This window comes from Nicotiana sylvestris, chromosome 3 (assembly GCF_000393655.2).
Source record: "Nicotiana sylvestris chromosome 3, ASM39365v2, whole genome shotgun sequence".
Lineage (NCBI taxonomy): Eukaryota > Viridiplantae > Streptophyta > Magnoliopsida > Solanales > Solanaceae > Nicotiana > Nicotiana sylvestris.
Window position 1 is genome coordinate 181,491,163 of NC_091059.1, and position 22,707 is coordinate 181,513,869.

The window sequence follows — 22,707 nt, forward strand, 5'->3', positions numbered from 1 at the left end:
TGTACCTGATTGATCGACACAAACGATATTAGTAAATAAGAAGGAAAGAGAAGTACAACACAAAACTAACTAAACAGATAGTCAACACCGTAAGCTCTCCAGCAACGGCGCCAAAAAGTTGATCGCTGCCAACTTGACACTACACTATGGTAGAAAGTGCGGATCACAATAGCTTTTACCCGAATAGAGGTCCGGGATCGAATTTCCATAAGGAGCTAGTAGTGGAGTTTTATTTTCTGTCTAGCCTAGAGTTGTGGTTGTGCTTCTAATGTAACTTCAATCATCTTTTGAGTTTTTGTATTTATAACTAATATTATAAAACTACAGATTAAAGCTAGATTATGCTAGGAGAATATTACTAAGTTGTAATTAATGGGAAGGAAGAGCACTAGGGTTGTGGCATTACCTTGGTGGCTAATTGACAGGTAAATGTTACTTAGGTTCGATTGACTTGTTTGGGAGTTATGTTATAACCGTTGCACAAATTTTACCCACTCTCACACCTCTTGGTAGAGAGAATGATTTTACCTAATTGACTCTCTCGAGACCAATTGGGTTGGCAAATTAGACCAATCAACTAGGGTTCAAGTAGGGTGATTACTCTCTCGAGGTTTAACCCGTTAATTGGGACTATCATTTCTCATTAGTCCATCCCAATTACTTGTTGGGTCAATTTTGAGGTCATAAACTCTCTTTCTCAAGAAGAGATAAACCCACAAAGCTTGAATCAGTGTTTGCAACCACCAATTCTAAATTAAATCATAAAATCAACCCAAATAACAAACACCCATAGTCGATCTAACCCTAGATGGCAAAACCCATCAATTACCCACACTAGGATTGAGCCACAACCCTAGCTAATGGGTTTAGCTACACATAATTAAAAAAGAAACTGAAGAAATAGATGAAGAACTACACATATTAATTAATTACTAAGAAGAAACTACAATAATCTATTGTTAATGGGAAGCAAATATGCCAAAAATGGCTACAACACCAAGCATAGCTATTCTCCTGTTCTCAGATCTAACCTCCCTCTTAAAAAATAGTAAAATATTCTATTCATACTAGGATAGAAAAACTGGACAAAAATACCCCTGTGGGGTCAGTGCGGGCTGCACAAAATGGACCGCGGCCACACTAACTCTTGGGTTTCAGTTGTTTGATGACTTGAACTAGGGGATGCGGACCGCGTGGGAGTGTACCGCGGCCGCAAAGGCAACTGGTGCGATCCGCGCAGACGTGACCGCGGACCGCATGAGGACAAATGCCCCTTTGCTGAACCCTATGAACGCGAACCGCACAGAGAAGGAGTGTGGCTGCAAAGCTTCTCCGCGGGCCGCGTGAATCCTACCGCGGCCGCGTGACCTTAGGCTCGAAAAATATCCAGCCTCTGAACCTCCTAGTGCGGCCGCGGTCATTGTTACGCGGTCCGCACTAGTCCACCTTTTTATTCACTTCTCTTGGTCTTTGATACTTGAGCAGGTTTCACTCCTTTTTGAGCCGATTTTTGACATCTCATCACTTTGTCAATCAACCCTGCAATCAAGCACAACTTGTGAGCATTTTGGGACTGTTTTTGTATCAATTTATACTCAAAGCATAGGCAAGTAGGGATATAAACACTTTAAAATCCTAACTTATAAGCTCTCACCAGGCTTCTTCTCATTCTTTGTCAACGACGGACGGTCTGGGATAATTTCGAGGTTGTACTGAAAATGGCAGGCAAAGGCTTGGGCCAAACCGTCCCTTGTGTACCACCTATTGTGATCTTGTTTGGTATACCATTCTAAAGTTGATCCACTCAGACTTTGGCTGAAATATGCCATCAGCAATTCATCTCTTCCACCTGCTCATCTCATCTTGCTACAAAATCCTCTTAAGTGTGCTACTGGGTCACCATGCCCGTCGTACAAATCAAACAAGGGCATTTTGAACCCTGCTGGCAACTGAACATCTGGGAACAGACATAAATCTTTATAGGCCACACTTACTTGACCTCCCAACCCCCTCATATCTCGGAACGATTGTTCTAAGCTTTTGACCTTTCTGATCATCTCTTCATACTCGAGATTTTTGGGTGGCTTCTCGGTCTCTGCCAGGAGATCAAGATGATGGGTGCAAGAATATGGTTCTAGAACTTTGAAGGTGGGTTCAGGGGGATAATACTGGTTGTCGTGAGTTTGGAACAGGGGTTCACTGGAAGATCGGTGTAATGTAGCAGGTGGAGGTGCCACAAAAATAGGTGTAATTGGTGGAGGAGGGTATGGGACTTTTTTGGGTGGTGGAGCTTGAGAACGCCATAGCATTGTTGGTATAGGGAAAGGCTGGAGATGAGTTCACGGTAGGAGGCTCCTGAGGTTGGGCTGATGGGGGGATATAAGCAGGGTTGGCGGGATAAACCGGTGGTGGATGCCCCTTGGCCCAGGCTTGGTACATTTCAGCCATCTGCTGCTTTAACTTATACATCTCCTCCTTCATTGCATTAACATCTAGTTCTTCCACCTCTTTCGACGGGTCAACAATACTTGTCTCTGGTTGTTGGTTGACCATATTTAGCCTGTCTTTTGATTGGGTGTTGTACGAGTGAGTTGCCAGAATGCAAATCAACTAACCACCTGCCTGTACTCAATATATCAAACAACAACCTTGTTAGCGATTAGGCTTTAACAAATTGGTAACCGCACATTGGGCATGAATGTACCTAAACAGTTAACTGTCTCTATTATGTATTTGATCGGTTGCATGCGTCATCCCGTCCTTTTCTTACTTTTAATTGCAAACTTCCACCTTTTCTTTCTTTTTCGTTTCCTTCCTTTCACCCTTGCCTCTGTTCTCTCTTGATTTCTTATTTTCTCTCTTTTCTTTCTTGTTTTTCCGCTCTTTTTCTTTTCTTTACTCTATTGTTTTTCCTTTTATTTTCTTTCTCTCTTTCTCATTTGGTTACGGTCGAATCCTATGGAGATTGCCTACGTATCATGACCCCGCATGAATTAGACCAAGCGTAGTTCTTGGAGATAAAAATAATAAAATATTTTTGGAATTTTCAAATTTTTCATAATAAGACTTGGAAATAAACTTAAACAAAAACTACCAGACTCTGATGAAAGACGAAATATAGACTCGAAAAACGAACAATCCACATACTCTGATAAAAGAAATACAAACTTCAAGACAAACTGGCAGACTTTAACGGAAAAAAAATACAGACTCAAGAAATCACGAATACATCAGTGCCTCAATTGCCCCCGGGACCCGCGGGGCATCATTCGGCCTAGCCGCGGGCCGACTCGCTAAATCCCCTTGGAGGTGGTAGAGATCTTCCATTACCCGACGAACAAAAATCATCACAGTAGCGAAGAACATAGATCTAGTCATATCCTCACAGCTACTGCACTTCATCGTGATGTAGTTGGAGACCCTTTTGACTCGCTCTCTTTTGACGCCCTTCTCTTGCAACAAACGCCCGATCTGTTCGGTTCTGGCTTCCAAAGTTCATTCGGCTACCTGATTCTACTCTTGGAGTTGTTGCAAGTCTCTTTCTAGCCGTTCCATTAAGGTGTAACAATGTTCTCTTTCAGCCTTAAATTTTTTGGCTTGTTTAGCCATTTCACCATCGAGGTTGCCAATTGCCTTTTCCCAACCTGTAACCCCTTTTTCATATCTTTCTTTCATCTGTTGAACAAAAGTTGCATGCCTTTCAGCGCTTTTAGCCAACCTTACCTGTGCTTTTGCTAGTTCATACTCAGCTTTCTGCAGGTCATCTTCATAGTCACGTACCTTTTGAGTAAGGTTATAAATGAGCCTTTCATCTTTCCTGCTTCGGCCTGGGTTCTCGGGTTCAATTTTCAACTGTCAAACCTGAGCTCTGAGGGCTTCATTTTCTCGCACCAATCTTCTCCTCTCACCTTCGGCTTCTTGTGCCTGCAAATCATTGTTGAAGGTGACATTTCTTAACTCTTCTCGTAGATCATGGATGATGGCCTTATATTCCTTTTCCTTTCCCTCCCAGGCTAACCTCTCCTGAATTTTATCATCAAAGGCTTGAACATGAGGCCTTTTGGCGGGACTTTCGGGCTTTGGCTCGTTATTTACGTAAGACATTTTCTCAAACCAAGTAGCATAATTTGGATCTACTTCCCCCTTGGCGATGTCTGGTACCTGGGTGCCATTTTTTAGATACCGGCCGCTATTCCAATCCTGCTGAACTACAGCCTCGGGCAATGCAGCTTCTAGATGTAACTCTATGACTTGGGTGCTTAGATCTTCATCCTCAAGCACAATCGGATACCTTCCTAATTGCCTCAAGACCCTCTGTGGTGCATATGGCTGAATACTCCTTACGCCCATTAACCTCAGGTAGCCTTTAGTAGCAGTCATATAGATGGCTTCTGTCCTCGGGAGCCATCCTATAGTCCACTTGACCTGACCTGCGTTAAAAACTTTCAAGTGAGAGATCCATGCTTCAAACCCTTCTGGTGCGTTGTAATCTTTTACCCTCTCCTCGTAACTAGTGATGAAGTTATTCGGGCTCGGACCATAACTCATGAATTTGGGATGATGGCGAAGGTGCTCGATCAACCACATTTGTAGGAGGATGCTGCAACCTTCAAAAAATTGAGCCCCTACTTTGCATAAAGTCAATGCTCGATAAATATCTGCCAGCACCAACGGGGAAAGTGTATGATTTTCCTTGGTAGTGAGGATTTGTGCAATTCTAGCCATACAAATATCCACCGTCCCTTTCTCATTTGGAAAAACCATGATCCCCAAGACTGCCATGCCATAATAAATGCGAACCGACGATGAATTTGCCAAAGGCCCTTGTCTTGTTTGTTGCTCAGACCCTTTTCATGTGTTTCAAAACCAGCAGAGTGCCCGAACCTGAAGTATAAGAAATGGAAAGCACAACACCCATTGCTCACACGTTCTTTATTCGTCTGTTTACTGATATTCAGGAGGTCAAAGAACTTGTGCACCGATGGAGCCCTTGGAAATATAAGTTGTTGCTTCCTCAAATCCCGTCTGAATTCAATGTACCCGGCTATCACCTCCAAAGTAGGGGTGATCTCAAAATCCGAGAAACGGAAGACATTGTGGACAGGATCCCAGAAAGTTACCAAAGCCTTGATCAGATCTTCCCGTGGTTTGATCTCAAAAATGTTTATAAGAGCACCCAATTGCTTTTTCACCCATTTCTGACCATCTTCATCTAGATCATTCCACCACATACGCAAGTGCAACTGAGCATGTTCCCTGACCACTTCTGGCGGATCCTGGATGATATTCATTATGTTCCTGTGGAAGGTTTAGGTTAAGGTTGACTCGAGTGGACTTTTTGTAAGCATGTTTTTGAAGAAGAAAAGAAAAAAGAGATAGAAAAGAAAAGAAGAAAACAAATCAAAGGCCCATGATTTCTTCCCCTATGTGCCAATTTTAGCCAAGTGACTGTTTTTGCAAATGCGGCCCCTTCCCAATTTCACATGAATTTTGAGGCCCGGGGGGATTATTATATAACCCTTCACAAACTTGTCCATTCTTTTACGAAAATAGCCTTTCGACAACTGAAAAATACTCTGAGGCTATCTCGGCAAGAACGGTTTAAGACATTGCCGAAGCTGGATCGACTTATTTTGATCAAGAAATCCAGACTGCATTCACTCGACCACCGACCTTCTTTTCTTTTTTTCTTTCTTTTTTTTCAAAAATAAGACCGAACCTTATATAGGTTGTCTAGGTATCCCACATCCGGTGAGAATCAAACTTGCGTAGTTCGGTCAGTTTTGACACATTTGGAAGAACACAGTGTTGGACTCATTTGAAATAACTTTTTTCTGAAAAATTTGGCAAAGCTTCGGGACGTTTTTCAAATACCGGATTTTTCTTTAGAACCGGGCTTTATTTCCTTCCCTACATCACTCTTGGTTTTTCTTTTTGCTTTATTTTCCCTAGCCGGTCAACATGCAAGCCAAAACAAATAAATGTACACATAGCACTTAGAATGCATCAGGATGGTCTGTTGTTTCGGGCACACCTGTCCTAGACGGACCCAACCCCTGTGTTGAGTCCCCTAAGTCGAATGCACGTGATGCAAAAAACGGCCCTATTAGGGATCCGACATGAAACTATATTTTTCTAGGTTTAAATCCTGGGGTTTTGGTCTAGACTTGGGTACCCGAGTGGACAACTGGGGCCGAAGAGGGGGCGACGTACCGGGAGCACTGAAGTCTACCCAGCCTTGTCGCTTGCCCAGCCTCGTTCTATTTGGTATAATTTATACAGAAAAAGCGGTCCACGCGAACGTGTGCACCATTTTCAGAAGACTCAGAGAGGTGGCGTAAGAAAACATTTATATACAATTCAAACAATAATAAAGCAGTAAACAAATAATATTTAGCACAAAAGATTCACAGAATTCAATAATATTGACAATAAATGAAGCCAAGTAAAAATCATTAACAAGCTCGAATTCTTGAACCCTGAACCTGAGATTCTGGGTTCGGTCCCCAACAGAGTCGCCAGAGCTGTCACACCACCTTTTTACCTATACCCCGCATAGGGTATATATAAGGGAGTTTTTCCAATTAAAGGACAATCGAAATGGGATAAATTGTTTAAAATTCAGAGTCGTCACTTGGGATAATTTATGGTGTCCCAAGTCACTGATTTAAATCCCGAATCGAGGAAAGATTGACTCTGTACTATAGTCCGTGAACCAGAAATCCGAGTAAGGAATTATGTTAACCCGGGGTAAGGTGTTAGGCATTCCCGAGTTCTGTGGTTCTAGCACGGTCGCTTTGATCATACTTGGCTTATTAAAATTGTTTAATTACTCGTTTTAGAACCTATGTGCTTTTACCCCCTTTAATTAAGAAAACATCTTGAAACAAGTCACGCATACGTGTACCCGTTTGTTTGGCGTGTCAAAATCGTGTCACGCGAACGTGTCCACAATTAATGACACTTTATTATTATTAAGAAAAATTTAGTCGAAGTTCCGCGAACGCATACTCTTTTTAAAAAATCGTAATAATGTTACGCGAACGTATACACAATCACGATAGTGTATTAAATGTGCCTAAAGCAAACTAGGAACATTTGTCATTTTATATCTATATTATGAAATTAACACGAGGGCCATGCATGATTAAATGGTAGATGGCACACCTCGGACTACATGAGCTAAATTACTTAATAGCCTATGAAAACCTATTTTATTATTAAGAAGGTTTGTTCGAAGTTGCGCGAACGCATACCCCGAATTGGTTTTTAGAATTGTAATCATGTCACGCGAGCGTGTACACAATCACAATTGTATTTTAAACGGCACTAAAGGATTTTCTACGAATATTCATCATTAGTGTCTAATTAGTATTTGTGAGGGTCGTAGGTGATTTGGTTAAAATGTCACACCTCAATTTATTGGTAGATGACAACACTTAATTAAACGGTCCATGATATTTGGGCCTACTCTAGATCAAAGTTCAAATTACTCCTACTAGTCGTAAACCCAAATAGGATAAAACAAGCATTGTAATCACATGAAATTGTTTGGCCGGCTACAGGCCCAATGTCACCTGAAGAGTTTTGGAAGGAGGAAAACAGAATAGGCTGGGTGCTATACCCAGACCCAATATTAAACAAGAATGGCCATAAAATACTCAAGGACAAACCCCTTTTATTATATCAATTACAAAAAAAATGACGAATTAAAACCTTCTGGATGTGATAGGGCCCAAAGTTGGGCCTAAGGAGTCACAAGGGCGGGAATAGGGATGAAGGCCTTTTTCCTAGCAAACTGATCCATATTGATCCAAGCCAGGCCCAACTCCCTTAAGAAATTCCAGAAAATGCATAGACAAGAACTAACATGCATCACCAGATTACGAGTTCAAATTTTGCACTTATTTACAAGCAATTGTGAGATGAATATGGATCCAGAGCTAATCTTTACTGCATGTTAATTCTTGCATTAACAACTTACTCTAACAATGATAAAGCTATGTAGCTTCAACAGTCAACTAACGTTGCTCAAATTGAACGACCAAGCTATAGAGTTTCAAGCTACCACTACTAACATGATATCTAAATTACTAACCTTAAATATGAAAGAGAAGTACAGAACTCGACTACTGATCCAACTAAGAACGTTGTTCATCGAAATTAAATCCCCCCATAACAGTCCAAACACACAAATACTTGAGAAAGAATTTAACCAAGCTAGAACCAAAGTGACAAATTAGGGTCCAAATACAATCCGAAAATGCATTGTCCATAGCATGACAGAATATAATAAAGTTCAAATAGTAAAACTAGTTCAATAAGGAACACATGAATAGTCTTTGAAGAATATAGACTAATATTCAGCCTAGTTCACATTCATCCACAAGTCCAAATTGATCACATAGCTTTAATATGCACTTCACATGTTAGTGAGATCTAAGAAGTACCTGAGTTCAGCAAAAGTAACAAAAAAACAAGCCCAAGGTTAGGAAGAAACGGCAGCAGTAGATCAGCAACACCAACACAACAACATTCCTCCCTTTAAACCATTTTTAAATCCCCAAATAGTTCAGAAATCCTTTGAAATTCTTCAACTACTGCTAACAATGAATTTAAAGACCAATCCCCAGAAATTTTCGACCCCAAAATGATGCAAAAATTTATGTACTTTTTCAGAGTATACAGGCTCTTTCAGAAATTTAGTGCAGAGAAAAATGAGGCTGAAAAATCTCCTATGAAACAGTAGATTTTTTTCTTTTTTGCAGTCTTCCTATATTTTTTTGGATTTCAGCCCTCAGAAAAATCTCTGCCTTCAAAGGCAAGAAAAACAGCCTTTATAGGCAAGGCACTAGGGCAACTAAAGGAGGATCAGATTTTCTCGTAGACCCTTTTCATATTTTCGTTTTTGCTCAAAGCCCTTAGTTTAAAATATCAGAATTCATATAAGCCCCCACCCCACTTTCCTAGAAGTTTCTGAATTCTGTTACTCAAGATTCCCTATGTCTTTTACCCAAACTAACCCTTAATTGCCCTGTTTTTACCCCTGAACCCAAAGCAGATATGGGTCAATCTTGACCCAAAGCTTAAAAGGCTTTTGTAGTGGGGTCGAGAATGGCCTCAAGGCCCAAACAAAATCAGAAGCTCATTTTAATGAATCAATAATCACTAGGGTGATTTTAAAACTAAAATTCTAGCTAAATGACTGATTTCTCTTTTAAGGCTAACTAATGAACTATTATTAAGCTATATTACCTAATCAGCCACAGCTAATTGTACAATTAGAAGAATCAGAAATTGTGACCTAAATAAAGCTAAACAGGCAACATACACAAATAAAACAAAACTGACGACAAATTTGAAAAGAAAATTGGAGAACACACAGAATGAATACGAACACCAAAATGAAAACCTAGGTTTAAAACTTTCATCAACTTTTAGTCAAAAAAAAATTAATTAAAGAAAAAGGAGAAAAAAAGAAGAGGAAGACGGTAAAGTGACAGAAATGGACAGAACAAAATAAAGAAGCTTACCGACTAAACTCGACACCAACACTGGATTTCCAATTTATCCCAAAATAATGTTAATAGCTTGTTCTTTGTCAAGAACCAACGACCATCATTGTTTAGTGATAAATCGGCCTTGAACACTCAGGAAATTTGGGGAAATAGCCCTTGCATGCACAGAATCTGATTTTGGGTTTTTCGGGTTTCACACTTCAAATCAAGATTCGACGGGTTCTGGAAAGATTCGAGGGAAACGAGTACCGGATTTGGTATGAGGGAGCCATGGAGGTCATGGGGTGTTATTTTGGGAGTGGTTGGAGGTGGCGCCGCCGGTTGAGGCGGTGGAAAAATAGGGCGGCGGATTAGGGTTTGGAGCTTCTGAGCCAGATTCGAGAAATTCAGGTGTGATTCAAGGGAAAAGGGGTGTGGATTTGGAATGAGGAGAAGGAGAGGGAGCTAGGGTGTAAATTTGGTGGCCATCGGAGACCTACCACCGCCGTAGGGCGATTTCCGGCGGCGGTGCACGGTGGGGTTACGTTGGGGTCTTTGAGAGTGTTGGAGACGACGAGAGGGGGGTATGAGTGGTTCAGACATTTTTATTTGGGGGGAAGGGCCAGTTCTGGTCCGTTGGATCTAGGCACGATCAATGGCTCAGATCAAAACTTAACGAAACGACGCCGTTTGGATATGGGTGGGGAAACTGGACCGGGTTGGACGCTGGTTTGGGCTGGGTAAAGGGTATTTTGGACGGGTCTCAGGGCAGGAGGTTTGGGCTTATGGATTTGCCCCAAAACTGATTTCTTTCTTTTCCTTTTCATTCTTTCCAAATTAATTCTTTTATTTTCAAACTCTTTTAATTAAAAAATTTCAAATAAATAAAGTAAAACCCAAACTAAATCCTAAATCAAATTAATCCTACCACATTGAATTAATTAACTCTAATAATTACCACAATTAATTAAAACCAAATTAAAGGAAAAACTACCAAAGTTCAAAAATTAAAAGTGCAAAAATAACTATTTGGTGATTTTCCAGTTCTTATAAAATAACTAACTTACTACTTAATTCAAGAGTGCAAAGCTAAATCCTAAATGCAAATGCAACATATTTTTATATTTTCATTAATTAAATCGAATAAACATGCGCAGACAAATGCAAATAATTAACAGAAAATGCCACAAAAATCCACAAAATTGCAAACAATGGAAAAAATTATTTTATTTTGAATTTGTAGGAGTAATTCATATAGGGCAAAAATCACGTGCTCACATTTAAGACCCGAGCTACGGGCACGATTTAATCTTGTAAGTCGAGCTGCTCCGCGACCCTCGATCGGATGATATTCGCTGAGCTACCTGGATCCACTAAAACACGCTTAACTTGAACTTTATTTAATAAGATAGAAATTACCAGAGTGTCGTTGTAGGGATGATAAATGCCTTCTGCTTCTTCGTCCTTGATGATAAGGAGCCTTCGGGCACATAATCTCGGGTTTGTTTTTCCTAGTGATTGATACCTTAGTGCGTTTGAATATGGGTGGGTCCCTGTGGAATGTCGACCCCACCGACGATCATATGAATGACATGTTGGGGTTCATCTTGTTATTTTTCTTGTTGGCGTCCCTTTCTCTGAAATAATTTTTGGCTCGATCGCTGAGGAACTCTCGAAGGTGGCCCTCATTGAATAGACGGGCTACCTCCTCCCTCAATTGCATGCAATCCCCGGTGTTGTGACCATGCGTGCCATGATACTTGCACATCAAATTTGGGTTTCTTTGGGAAGGATCGGTATGTATGGGCTGGGCCACCTAGTATCTTTGATCTTTTTGATTACCGATACAATGCCTGACGCGTCGATACTAAAGTTATATTCTAATAACCAGGTGCCTATGTGGGATTGACATGCTTATCAAAACCATTTTTGCTCATAAGTCCCTGAGAATTCTGTCCTCGATCACTTCTTCGATTATTCCGGGCGAAATTGCGTCCTGAACCATTGTTCCTTCGATCTGCGGTATATGGTTGATATCGTTCTCTGTTCGACCTTGGCTCCCTGTCGACTTCCCTTTGGGTTTTAACTGCCAACCTATTTGGATGTACTGAACCGGAAGGGGCTCCTAATTGGTCGTCCTCGACCCCAATCTTCGATTGATATCGATTGTGCACATCTGCCCAAGTCACAGCTGGATACTCAATCAAATTTTTTTTCAACTGATGTGACGCTATCGAACTCCGTTCGTTCAACCCTTAAGTGAAAGCTTGAACGGCCCAATCATCTGTAACCAGTGGCAACTCCATGCGTTCTATTTGAAATCGGGATACGAACTCCCTCAACATTTCGTCATCCCTTTGTCTTATCTTGAAAAGGTCTGATTTTCTTGTTGCGACCTTTATGGCCTCGACGTGTGCCTTTACAAAACAATCATATAACATGGCAAATGAGTCGATGGAATTTGGTGGCAGGTTGTGATACCAAATCATTGCTCCCTTCGAAAGGGTTTCTTCGAACTTTTTCAACAGCACAAATTTGATTTCATCATCTTCTAAGTCATTTCCCTTTATTCCGCACGTGTACGAAGTGATGTGTTCGTTAGGATCGGTGGTCGCGTTTTACTTAGGTATGTCCGGCATATGGAACTTCTTAGGAATCGGCTTCGGAGCTGCACTTTGAGGAAAAGGCTTCTGCACGAACTTTTTCAATTCCAAACCCTTTAGGATTGTGGGTGTCCCCGGTATTTGATCAACTCGAGAATTGTATGTTTTCACTTTTTTATCATTATCTTTGATTTTCTTCTCTCATGACTCAATTCTTTCGGTGAGCTCCTCGAGAAATTTTCATTATTGTAGGATTAGTCCCCGATTCGTTACCATTCGATCTTCTGGTGTTGGCTCGGTACGACTCCTTGAGCAATTACATTGTTGTTTTCCACGTGAAACCCGAGACCATCATTACCATGTGTGGGTGCATTTTGTGATTTTGACAACCCGAGAGCAAAAATACTTGACAAGAACAAGTGTGAAATAATATGTGTTATCAGAATCAGCACTGAACAATCACTATTATCCTTAGCCCCACGGTAGGCGCCAAAATGTTTACCCTAAAATTCGAGTAACAATTAAACTTATACTGTGGTCTTAAGGATATGTGATTCAATCCAATACCAATTGATAAACAAAGAATTAAATAGATAAATTAGAGAATAAAATAAATCAAACCAGTATGCAAGTCAAATCTCGACCTCGACCTATGGTATCTCAAGGTGTGATAATAGGAATAGCAAACGATAAAGCAACTCTGATGAACAGTAAGCGAAATAGCAAGAAAGGAATGAACGTATATTTTCTTATCAGTGAACAATGATGGTTACAAATGAATGAGATCCCTCTTTATATAATAGAGGAGTCCTAAATAATATACACTTCTAATTATAGTATGAAATCACATCTGACAACTGGTTAACCATCGAAGATCAATCCGTTCCGAGATTCACGCCACGATTCTCAATCAACTGCAGATATATCGCCTTTTCCGTTATCGAGCTTCGCCGATGTCACTCGAAGTCAGCCTCTCCCCGGTCCGCAATCGAAGTTGACCTCGGCATCGCAGCTCTTCAACGTGACCTTTCTATCTTGACCAAAGAATGAAATCGAGTAGCCCCGATTTCCATCGTATACACAATTCGTTAGGAGAAGAATCCAATGTCGTTAGGCAAACGAAAGAAGAACATCATGTCAGTAGGGCCGCCATAAGAATTACTTCCAATAAGCAATAAGCAACTATTAACCCAAAACGAAAGCAAAATAATACTTACTCGTATAGCAAAATACTTTGCAATTTAACAATTTCGAACTGTTTCCATTGGATAAACGGGGTTGGGGAATACGAGGTTAAAAAGCGACACAAATTTTGAACGGAAAACACCTGAAAAGACAATGAATCGAATTGGTCGAAATGTAACGCCATCAGGATTGCAAGTTTAGCGACCCTTGAACTATTCCTAGGGACATTTGATAATGGAAATTTTTAAGTGGGCGTTTGGAAAAGGGTGTATGTCGGTCGGTAGGGTATGATATTTAGATATTTCAGTTCGGTATTTTCGATATTCGGTTTCTTAAAATCCTATACCAATACCGTATCTAATTAAATTCGGTATGATTTGGTTTTTCTCCTTTCGTTTTCGGTTTATTCGATTCGATAATTTTGGTTTATTCTGTTTGAATATTAACTAGTGGATAGAGCCATTGACTGTAATATTCTTAATTAAATTACTCAAAAGTACAAACTAAAACAAAAGTTTTGTCCAAAACCGGCAAATATCAACCCATTGAGAAAATTGTACATAAAGGAATAAATTTGATCATTTGAAATGTCTTGTTACTTGTTTAGAGTTAATTGATGAACTTAGAAAATAAAGGAAAGTAAAATTTTAGATTTTTTATACTTATGTTATAATTGATAGTATGTGTTTTGTGTAATATGATATATATTTCGGTACGGTATCATTATTTCGATATTTCATTTTAAAATACCAAATACCATACCTAATATCATTCTCTTAAAAAACTTAAACCAAATACCATACCGAATACCAAAATACCATAATTTTCTATTTTGGTACGATAATTCGCTATTTACCAAATTATGCACAGCCCTAGTTTGGACATAAGAATTGTAAAATTACGAAAAAAAGTGAAAAAGAATTTCAAGTGGAAAATGATATTTAAAAATTAGAGTTGTGTTTGGATATGAATACAATTTGGAGCTGGTTTTTAATTTTTGTGAGTGCTTTAAAGTGAAAATTTCGAAAAACAGTTTTTTGGAGTTTTTCAAATTTTGAAAAATTCTAAAATTCAACTTCAAGTGAAAATTTGAAAATCTCATGGCCCAATACTTATTTCGAAAAAAAATTCAAAAAAAAAAAAACTCTTTTTTATGGCCGAACGGGCCCTAAATTATTGCACAAGCTTTCATTTCTTCTTGTGGTGTTTGTTTTAAAATATTTTTAAAAAATATCGGGAAAGATTTCTTTTTTTTTATTTTTTGGTAAAAAACTATTTGTTTTTGCTAAAGAATAGTTTTTTGAAAAAATCTTCTTCAAATATCTGAAGATTCTCGTCTGACTCAACAATACAGACCGAATGCTTCAAACTTATATCTACGCTACAGAATAATTACTACACTGAAGAATAAATAACAACTAAATTTCCTAGGTTTCCTCGACATATTTTTTTCATTTCATCCGAAAAAAAATATTGGCATTTGGTAACTTATACACCTAATGAATTTAATAGTCACCTTAAAAACAGTCTTTAAATTTAGAAAAACACGAAATGATGTACTACACAAAGCTTTAATTTGTTGCAAAGATTTTAGCTCCTTGCAATGATAACTGTTTATTACATGCAAAATTTGATCTTTTGTCCTTATGATATTTAGATACAAAAGCCAATCTAAATATGAGTATGAGAAACTTTTATAGTAATTGCTTTAGGTGACAAGGTACTATGATCAATATTTTCATAAATTTCACTTCTTCCACATTTGACGATATCATACATATTACTGCATGTGCAGTATGTACTTGCATAGTCCACCATAAAGAAATAAGTATAACAGTTAACAAGCATATTTTCGAATTAAAAATAAGTAAATTAAATTTCTTAAAAACATGTTTTTAAAAAAACGGTCCTTTGCGACTTGGAATATAAAATTAGGGAGATTACTGAAGTAGGTTCTGTTGTCTATATTTTCTTCCTTAATTTGCACGTCAGAAAGATGTTCCAAGACGGAATGTATCTTGCAGACTTTTTATGTACTATTCGAACTTTACAATTAGGAAATAAAAAAAAAATACTCCACCCACTTGATTAACGACATAGAGTATACAAAAATACATCCCCCAATTAACAATGTAAAAGTATACGAGAAATAAGTCTTTCTCTACACTTGAAAACAATGTATACCAAACTTACTTGAACTTAATCCAATATTATGAATTGAAGTGGTGTCTAACTACTCTAATTTGTCGCTAGTTGTACTACTTAACAAGAAAAAAAATAAAAGCAACTCCAAATTTACAACGAACGAATATTTAGTACGGACTTCGCATGAACACGGGTATAACGTATATTAAAAATTATATCATTAAAGATTTCAGAAAGGTAGCATATATTTATTTATTTTTAATTAGAGATTTTGAGTTTGAACTATATAGATGAAATTATCTTTAGTAAATAGCAATTTAAGTTTCAAAGTAGAATTTCCCATTAAGAAGTCTTGAGTTTGAGATATATGATTAAATTATCTTTGGTAAATAGCAATTTATCTTTCAATAAGAATTTCCTAAAGCGAATCCAAAGCGGTATTAATATTATCGAGTCATACCTAAAATATTGAGGTGGAATACTACTATCCTAGTAGTGCAAGCGTAGCACCTATTTTATGGATATTGACACATTATATAAAATAATAATAAAAAAATAATATTATGTAATTAATCGTTAAAAAATATTTTTTTTTGATATATATAAATATATTTTATATGTTATATATAAAAATTATATAAATTTTATATTATATTTTTTCTAAAATAGTTTCCGGCGGCACGGAGTAATAGCGCCAAAAGTCCTCTTATATATAGGAGTATAACGTAAATAACACAGGCTTCCAAGTACGAACTGTGGGCCCACGCGTTTTCAAGTGGCCCCACTCTGTCTCTCTCCAAAACAAACCCGCCCCCAAAACCAAAAGCACCTCTCCTCGGTGCCGGAGGCCAATATTTTGATCCTTTGCTTCAGTTTCACCGCCTCCTTTCTTCTACTCACGCAGTTATTAATCCTTTTCACCTCAATCCCAGAAAGAAACAACATATAAAACTGTAGCAGAATCACTGTGTATCCACACATCTGCCACGCCCTGCCAATATTTTGGCATATAGATAAACCCCAAGTAGGATCACAGTTTTTTTTGGACTATACTCATTCCTCTTTGTCACTAGTATTATCGTTATATATGCCATACCATACTTATCATAAACTCTCTCTACACACATATATATATATATAGAGAGAGAGGGGTTCTCCTGAAGTAGGTCTAAAAAGAATTTAGAGTATTAGTAGTATTCTTATTCTTCATCGGCTAACGCATGTTGGTCTTTTTGTCTCCTCAACCACCAATACAAATACCAGTACTCCATGGTTATCATCTTCCCCTTCGGTGCCGCCGCCACGTAGCTTCAGATTTTAGAGTTTTATTAAGCGTGGAATTGCTGCTTTCTTTCCCTTTTATAGACTTCGATAATGTCGATGAAGCGGCAACCGCAAGAGGATCCAAAACCTCGACACGATGGCGGTAGTTCTTCCGAGGATAAGCGCCGTCGCAGAGTTCCTTCTCTGAGAAGGTTAATAATATTATTATCGATCAATTTTCTGGGTTTCATTTTATTACTTTTCATTTTCTCCCCTCAGTGAGATTTTAGTCCTTGGTGGTGAAGAATATCGTTCCTAGAGATGTGAGTCATCAAGAAGAAAAAGTGGGTGTAGGTTTGCTTTTCTCTTTTTGTGTTGAGTACGTCAATGGTGTTGTTTAGTAAACTAGATAGATTTTGCTTAAAATTCTAATGGTCAATAAATGCGTTTTTTTTCTACTTTATGATATTCTTCTATATATGCATTGATAAGTAAAGGCCACCGAATAGGAATAAGTGTCATAATGAGAAAGCTATTCTACTCCTGCTGCAATTTCTTTCTTACTGATTGTACTTTTATTATTTCATGTGTAGTGTGATTACGGAAGTAGTAAATATGCGTAGAGTGCAACATTTTATGGAGCCTGTTTTGGAGCCACTGATTCGTCGAGTGGTAAGACTATATATTGTTCATTTCCCTTAAGTTGGTTTTGCTTTTTGTATGAGCTTCTATTGTGAGATTTAAGAATTGTCACCTATTTCAAGTTTGCAAGTGTGCCTGTGTCCGACGATAAAGTTTTTTTTTTTTTTTTTTGTGTTTGAGTTTTGAAACGAACAATGAAAGTACACTTTTTTAAAGTTTGGGATCTGATGACCTGGTCATTTACTTTAGTAGAATGGCACAATTTCTTACCTTTTTAAATAAAATTGGTAGCATGTACTTTCCACTTTTCTTAGTCTTGCATATCATAAATATTTTGTGATGAAAAATGCTTAGTTCATTAGCAGGAATTCAGCAGATAGTAATCCCTGGTTGTCGTAGCTAGCTTTTATCCTCGTTCTAATTTCTTGTCACTATTAATTGTCAAAGCTCATCGACTTTAGGCAGTTATGTGGTGCACATGTTTAATTCTTTTTTAAGAATTAAAGTTGAAAAATCAGAGATTATAGCCTATTTTCATACCCTTGCACAATCAAGCAGGGACATCTAATTGGGATGAAGCAAGAACTATTAATTAATGTTTTATTTTATGATCAATATTGTCATTTTGTGGTTTTCTTTAACTGTCTTAACTAGGCTCATCGGGAGATGAATACATTTTATCTTGAGCTTACAGGTAAAAGAGGAAGTTGAGTTGGCTCTCAGGAAATACATGACTACCATTAAACGGTACGCAATTGGGCTCCATCAATCAAGCACTACATGCGTTTCATGCTTTCATAATGACTTAAGCTTTCAATTTTTGTTTCCGTATTTGCACTTTAGGAATTGTGGGAAAGATGTATATGCTTGTGAACTTAGAAGCCTGAAGCTGAAGTTTTTAGATGTCATCTCTCCCCCGGTATTTACTGGAACTCGCATAGAAGGAGAGGAATCTAGTTTGAAAGTAGCCCTGGTCGATGCTCATACTGGGCAAGTTGTCTCTAGTGGTCCTGAATCCTGTGCAAAAGTCGAAATAGTAGTACTCGAGGGAGATTTTGATGGGGACGATGGGGACAATTGGACTGCAGAAGAATTCAAGAATAACATTGTGAGAGAAAGGGAAGGAAAGAAACCTCTCCTTACTGGGGACGCATTTTTGTATCTCAAAGAGGGCATTGGTTGGGTGAGTGATATTTCATTTACTGATAACTCAAGCTGGACAAGAAGCCGTAAATTCAGGCTAGGGGCGAGGCTTGCTGATAGCTTTGAAGGAATCAGTGTGCAAGAGGCAAAGACGGAATCCTTCATCGTCAGAGATCACCGTGGCGAGTGTGAGTTCCTGATATCTATTTTCTTTCTGCGATGCTGTTAGATGTATTAAATGACAGATTTTTCTTTTCAAAAGTTGTGAACTCTAACACTAAATTCCATTATAGACTAGTGCTTGACTTGAAAGGTGTTAGATAGTGTCCTTTTCACATCAGCAATCTGCTTTCTATTGAAGGCTTCCTAGGGTGTATCAAGTTTGACTTTAATCTCTATTGTGGATAATCTCTGTAGTACTGTCTTTAGGTTTTATCAATAAAGATTATAATTATCATTATTAACTCAAAGCAAATAATCAAGTCTACTGGTGTGGAACAAATTGCTCATTGATAATTTGAAATCTTGTGTTGTGTACTGAGCAATATGCTGGACTTTTGATTTTAAGTGACAGGCAATAGGAATTGGGGATATGATATTGGCAAAAAACATGCTTGAAAGTCTTATTTGAAGCAAAAAAAAATTGTTTTGCAATAGTCTGATTAGAAGCAAAAATGTGCAGTGTAATAGGTGAAACTTCCCATCATCGTTTTAAAATTAAATTGTTTTGAGTTCTTGAAGGGAAGAGTGTGTTAGAGAATATTTGTAGAAAGAGTGTTTAACATCTTGGGATGCTTCAAAGAGAAAATGGGGCAATATAAATTGGGATGGGGAGTAGATGATATCGTGTTACGTTTCTGACTTAATACAAAGAACCATACTTCCAGCGCAGATAATGCAGAGATATTGACACACAGGAATAAAGCACTACGTTTATATGAGTGAAAAAGTAGTAAGTTCTTTTAGGAAACTATTTAATTTACAAGGTAAGGTAATGAAAATGTTGTTTTGCTGTCTGTCCGGGATATGTTTATTTTTATGCTTCATCTTGGGATTTTATACCTTAAATGAAAAATGCTATGTTACCATCAATGTCTCATTCTTGCAATAGTTTGACATCAACCATCTTTTTTTGGCCTATTTAAATTATCTTATGCATTTTAGTCTAAATGCTTGTTCAGTTAACTACACTTCCCACTGTTCTTTATCATTCAGTGAGACAAATGATACCGAGCTGGCTAGTGAGTGCTCAAGTATTAGATTTTGTTTCTTTTCCCTCATGTAACTCACCTAGAGTTTGTGGTTGGAAAGAAAAAACTAAGGCGAATACAGAAGCCTTGAGGCAGGAGGTGATCTCATGTGACCTTTTAAATTTGTCTTAAACTTAAACAACACCCATTGGAGAGTAAGAAATTTGACATTTCTACACCGGTTAATGACAGAGAAAGCGGCTACTGTGGTATAAGGATATAAAGTTGCTATTGAAAGAACCAAGGAGTAGGCAGATAAAAGTTCTCTACTAAAGCCTTAGGCAGAGCGAAAAAGGGAAATATGACAGAAGTAGACACTGACAGGGTTGACCCCTCTTCCATCTCAAACGGAGAACAAAATCTCTAACTCATCTTTTGTATGATTTAAACACCATATTGGAATTATTTTAGGTAGGTGGATTTTTGAAACTGTTAATCAAACTGTATAATGAATCTGCAACATATTTAGAAATGAAACCAAACTAAAACTCATTTATACTGAACTTAATGCTTTTGTCGGTTTCTTGAGGATTAGCATGGTAATGAGCTGTGCATAACTTGCGTCTCGGAGCGAATTAGAGTCGATACTCGGAAAACACAATGAATGAGATCATGGTGGAAAGGCTTCGAATAATTCTCAAGTCAAATATGCAACATGGCGCTATCTAACTTCCTGCTTTATTTGCAGTGTACAAGAAGCACCATCCTCCTTCTCTTTCAGATGAAGTATGGAGACTGGAAAAGATTGGCAAGGAAGGAGCTTTCCATCGACGTTTGACCAAGGAAAGAGTCAACACAGTGAAAGATTTTCTGACTCTCCTCTATCTAGATCCTACAAGGCTTCGGAATGTGAGTTCTACTGCAACTGTCTTACATAGATAAATGGATTTAGTATACATGTTGCTTAAAATGATACATCTATTCTTTCCCTTGTTGAATAGTAACAAGCATGGTGATAATGATGGACATATTTCCTAATGTTTGTGATTCTTTGGCAACCTCTGTTTTTCTTGGTTATGCTTGTTACTCTGTTTGACTGGGCACAGAGTTTAAGAAAAAAATGAAGACTTTTGGAATTTGTGGTCCTAAAAAACTCAAAAGGGGGTGCACAGTATTTGTGTGGTTATAAAAGCTTTTCACTAAGGGTAGAATTGGGAATTTAAGCTAAATTGTTTCCAAATTTAGAAAGGGGACATTCTTTTTGGGACGGACCAAAAAGGACATAGGTTCACATAAACTGGAACGGAGGGAGTATTATTTTTCCTACCTTTGTTTCCCTTAGTGTGTTTTCTAGTTAATTGCTTTACTTAGTGGATTAGCATCTTCTTTGAGCATCCTCTGTAATCCTTTAGGAGTTCGACAACAGAATTTAGCCTGGTTACACTGTTGACATTGCTATTCAGAAACTTGATAAATTGGTAAAATACCGATGTGCTCTTGCGGTTTCAACAAGATTGACTAATCTTTTAAATCCTTTTCCTGGGAAATCTTGCAGGTTCTTGGGACAGGTATGTCCACCAAAATGTGGGAAGTCACGGTAGAACATGCTCGAACATGCTTACTTGACAAGAAAGTGTACTTGTACTACTCATCTGGATCTGTACAAAAAACTGGTGTGGTTTTTAACATCGTTGGACAAGTGATGGGGCTTCTTCCAGAGTGTCAGTTTGTTTCTGCTGATAAGTTGTCCGAAACTCAAAAGGCATGTACCTTTAATAAATAAGAATATTTGGTTTATTGCTCTTTTTGTTTCTTCACGTACCAAGGCTTGATTCTTGATATATTTATAGTTGGCATCGCTCCTAATAGATTATGCAATGACTCCCATTCGTTTTTCTTTTCAGGATGATGCTCGTAATTTGGTGATTTGTGCGTTCAGACACTGGGAAGAAGTAGTCTCTTTTGAGGATGAGTTTTCTCTTATGGATTGGGTTATGCAAATTTCCGCTGTTCAATTCTCCTCAAACTCATCCATGGTAGGCAGTTCAGATGCCAATGACAATGTTTTAACTTCCCAGAAGGTTAGCAGAACCGACTATCAGCATTTAAGTGCATCAACACCTGATATCATGCCATCCTTCTGTTCAATTGCTGGTTTCAGCAGCTTGGATGATTATGTCTTGCATGGTATAGACAACATGGATGTTAGGTTTGACCAACCGTTAAATTTTCCTGGTCAAGATGCCGACTCCTTGATGGTTGATACTGATTCTTTAACTCCACCATTTTGTGAGGGTGATCATCTGCCTTTCTTCGACACTGACTATTCCCTTCCCAGTCCAAACTTTGCACCTTCACCTGATCTACAGTGTGCTGTCAACAGCTTTCTTGCTCGTAGTTCAATTCTTACCCCAGATAAAGCTCAACGAAGATGGAAGATGCTATTTAGTGTTCTAAGGTGGTTTTCAGTAAGGAGGATTGTAAACAGAAGAACCATCACATCTTGAACAGAAGTTCTCACTATGCTGAGGCAAAAGAATCTGTAGGAAATTGCTGCCCGGTGCAAAATTGTGTGCAGTAGTAGAGTCACTTAAATTTCTCGTGGACGTATGTGAAATTGGGCAGTTAGCGCCAATCATGCTGTCCACTTCTCATATACAAAATTCATGCCCCCTTTTTTGATCCCCCTTTTTTTTTTGTTGTTGGGAAATCACAACTTTTGAGTCTTGTGAATGGGTACCCAGTCCTTGGCGCCAATCTGATGAAAAGTTATGTATATATTAGATCGGTGTGTAGTGACAGCAGCTACCTTTGCTGCATTATTTATTTTGTGCAAGGGCATATTTCCAGTATTTTTTTGCGTTAAATTTTGAATGGTCGGCATTATAACAGTGAAGTACTAACGACGGATAAATGAAGAAAGTATCGCCAAAGACTGGATGTTTCTTTGCTGACGAGCCTACATCTAAACCAGAATATTGTATGACTGACTGATCTAATCCAGTATCTTGATCTTGCCATCCTGAAGGCAAATAACTT

The 22,707-nt window shown here is 38.2% G+C and overlaps 1 protein-coding gene across 2 annotated transcripts; it reads left to right on the forward strand.

Annotated features, from left to right (window-relative positions):
* Window positions 1-16,294: 16,294 nt before the first annotated feature.
* On the forward strand, window positions 16,295-22,520 carry LOC104235325 (calmodulin-binding protein 60 A). 2 transcript variants are annotated; one of them, XM_009789059.2, is made up of 7 exons: window positions 16,295-16,905; window positions 17,287-17,365; window positions 18,030-18,082; window positions 18,179-18,666; window positions 20,417-20,577; window positions 21,224-21,430; window positions 21,573-22,520. In XM_009789059.2, the coding sequence occupies exons 1-7, from the start codon at window positions 16,805-16,807 to the stop codon at window positions 22,173-22,175; spliced, it is 1,692 nt and encodes a 563-aa protein (XP_009787361.1). In that variant the 5' UTR covers window positions 16,295-16,804; the 3' UTR covers window positions 22,176-22,520. The 2 variants fall into 2 exon arrangements, with proteins under 2 accessions (XP_009787361.1, XP_070027348.1); XM_070171247.1 differs by lacking the exon at window positions 16,295-16,905 and having other exon boundaries at window positions 17,300-17,365; window positions 17,990-18,082.
* The last annotated feature ends 187 nt before the right edge of the window (window positions 22,521-22,707 follow it).

Excerpts from the sequence above, each read along its gene's own strand:
- LOC104235325 (XM_009789059.2), top strand. The coding sequence starts at position 16,805 with ATGTCGATGAAGCGGCAACCGCAAGAGGATCCAAAACCTCGACACGAT. Across the intron at positions 18,083-18,178 it reads TACATGACTACCATTAAACG|GAATTGTGGGAAAGATGTAT; the intron begins GTACGCAATTGG and ends TTTGCACTTTAG. Across the intron at positions 20,578-21,223 it reads ATCCTACAAGGCTTCGGAAT|GTTCTTGGGACAGGTATGTC; the intron begins GTGAGTTCTACT and ends GAAATCTTGCAG.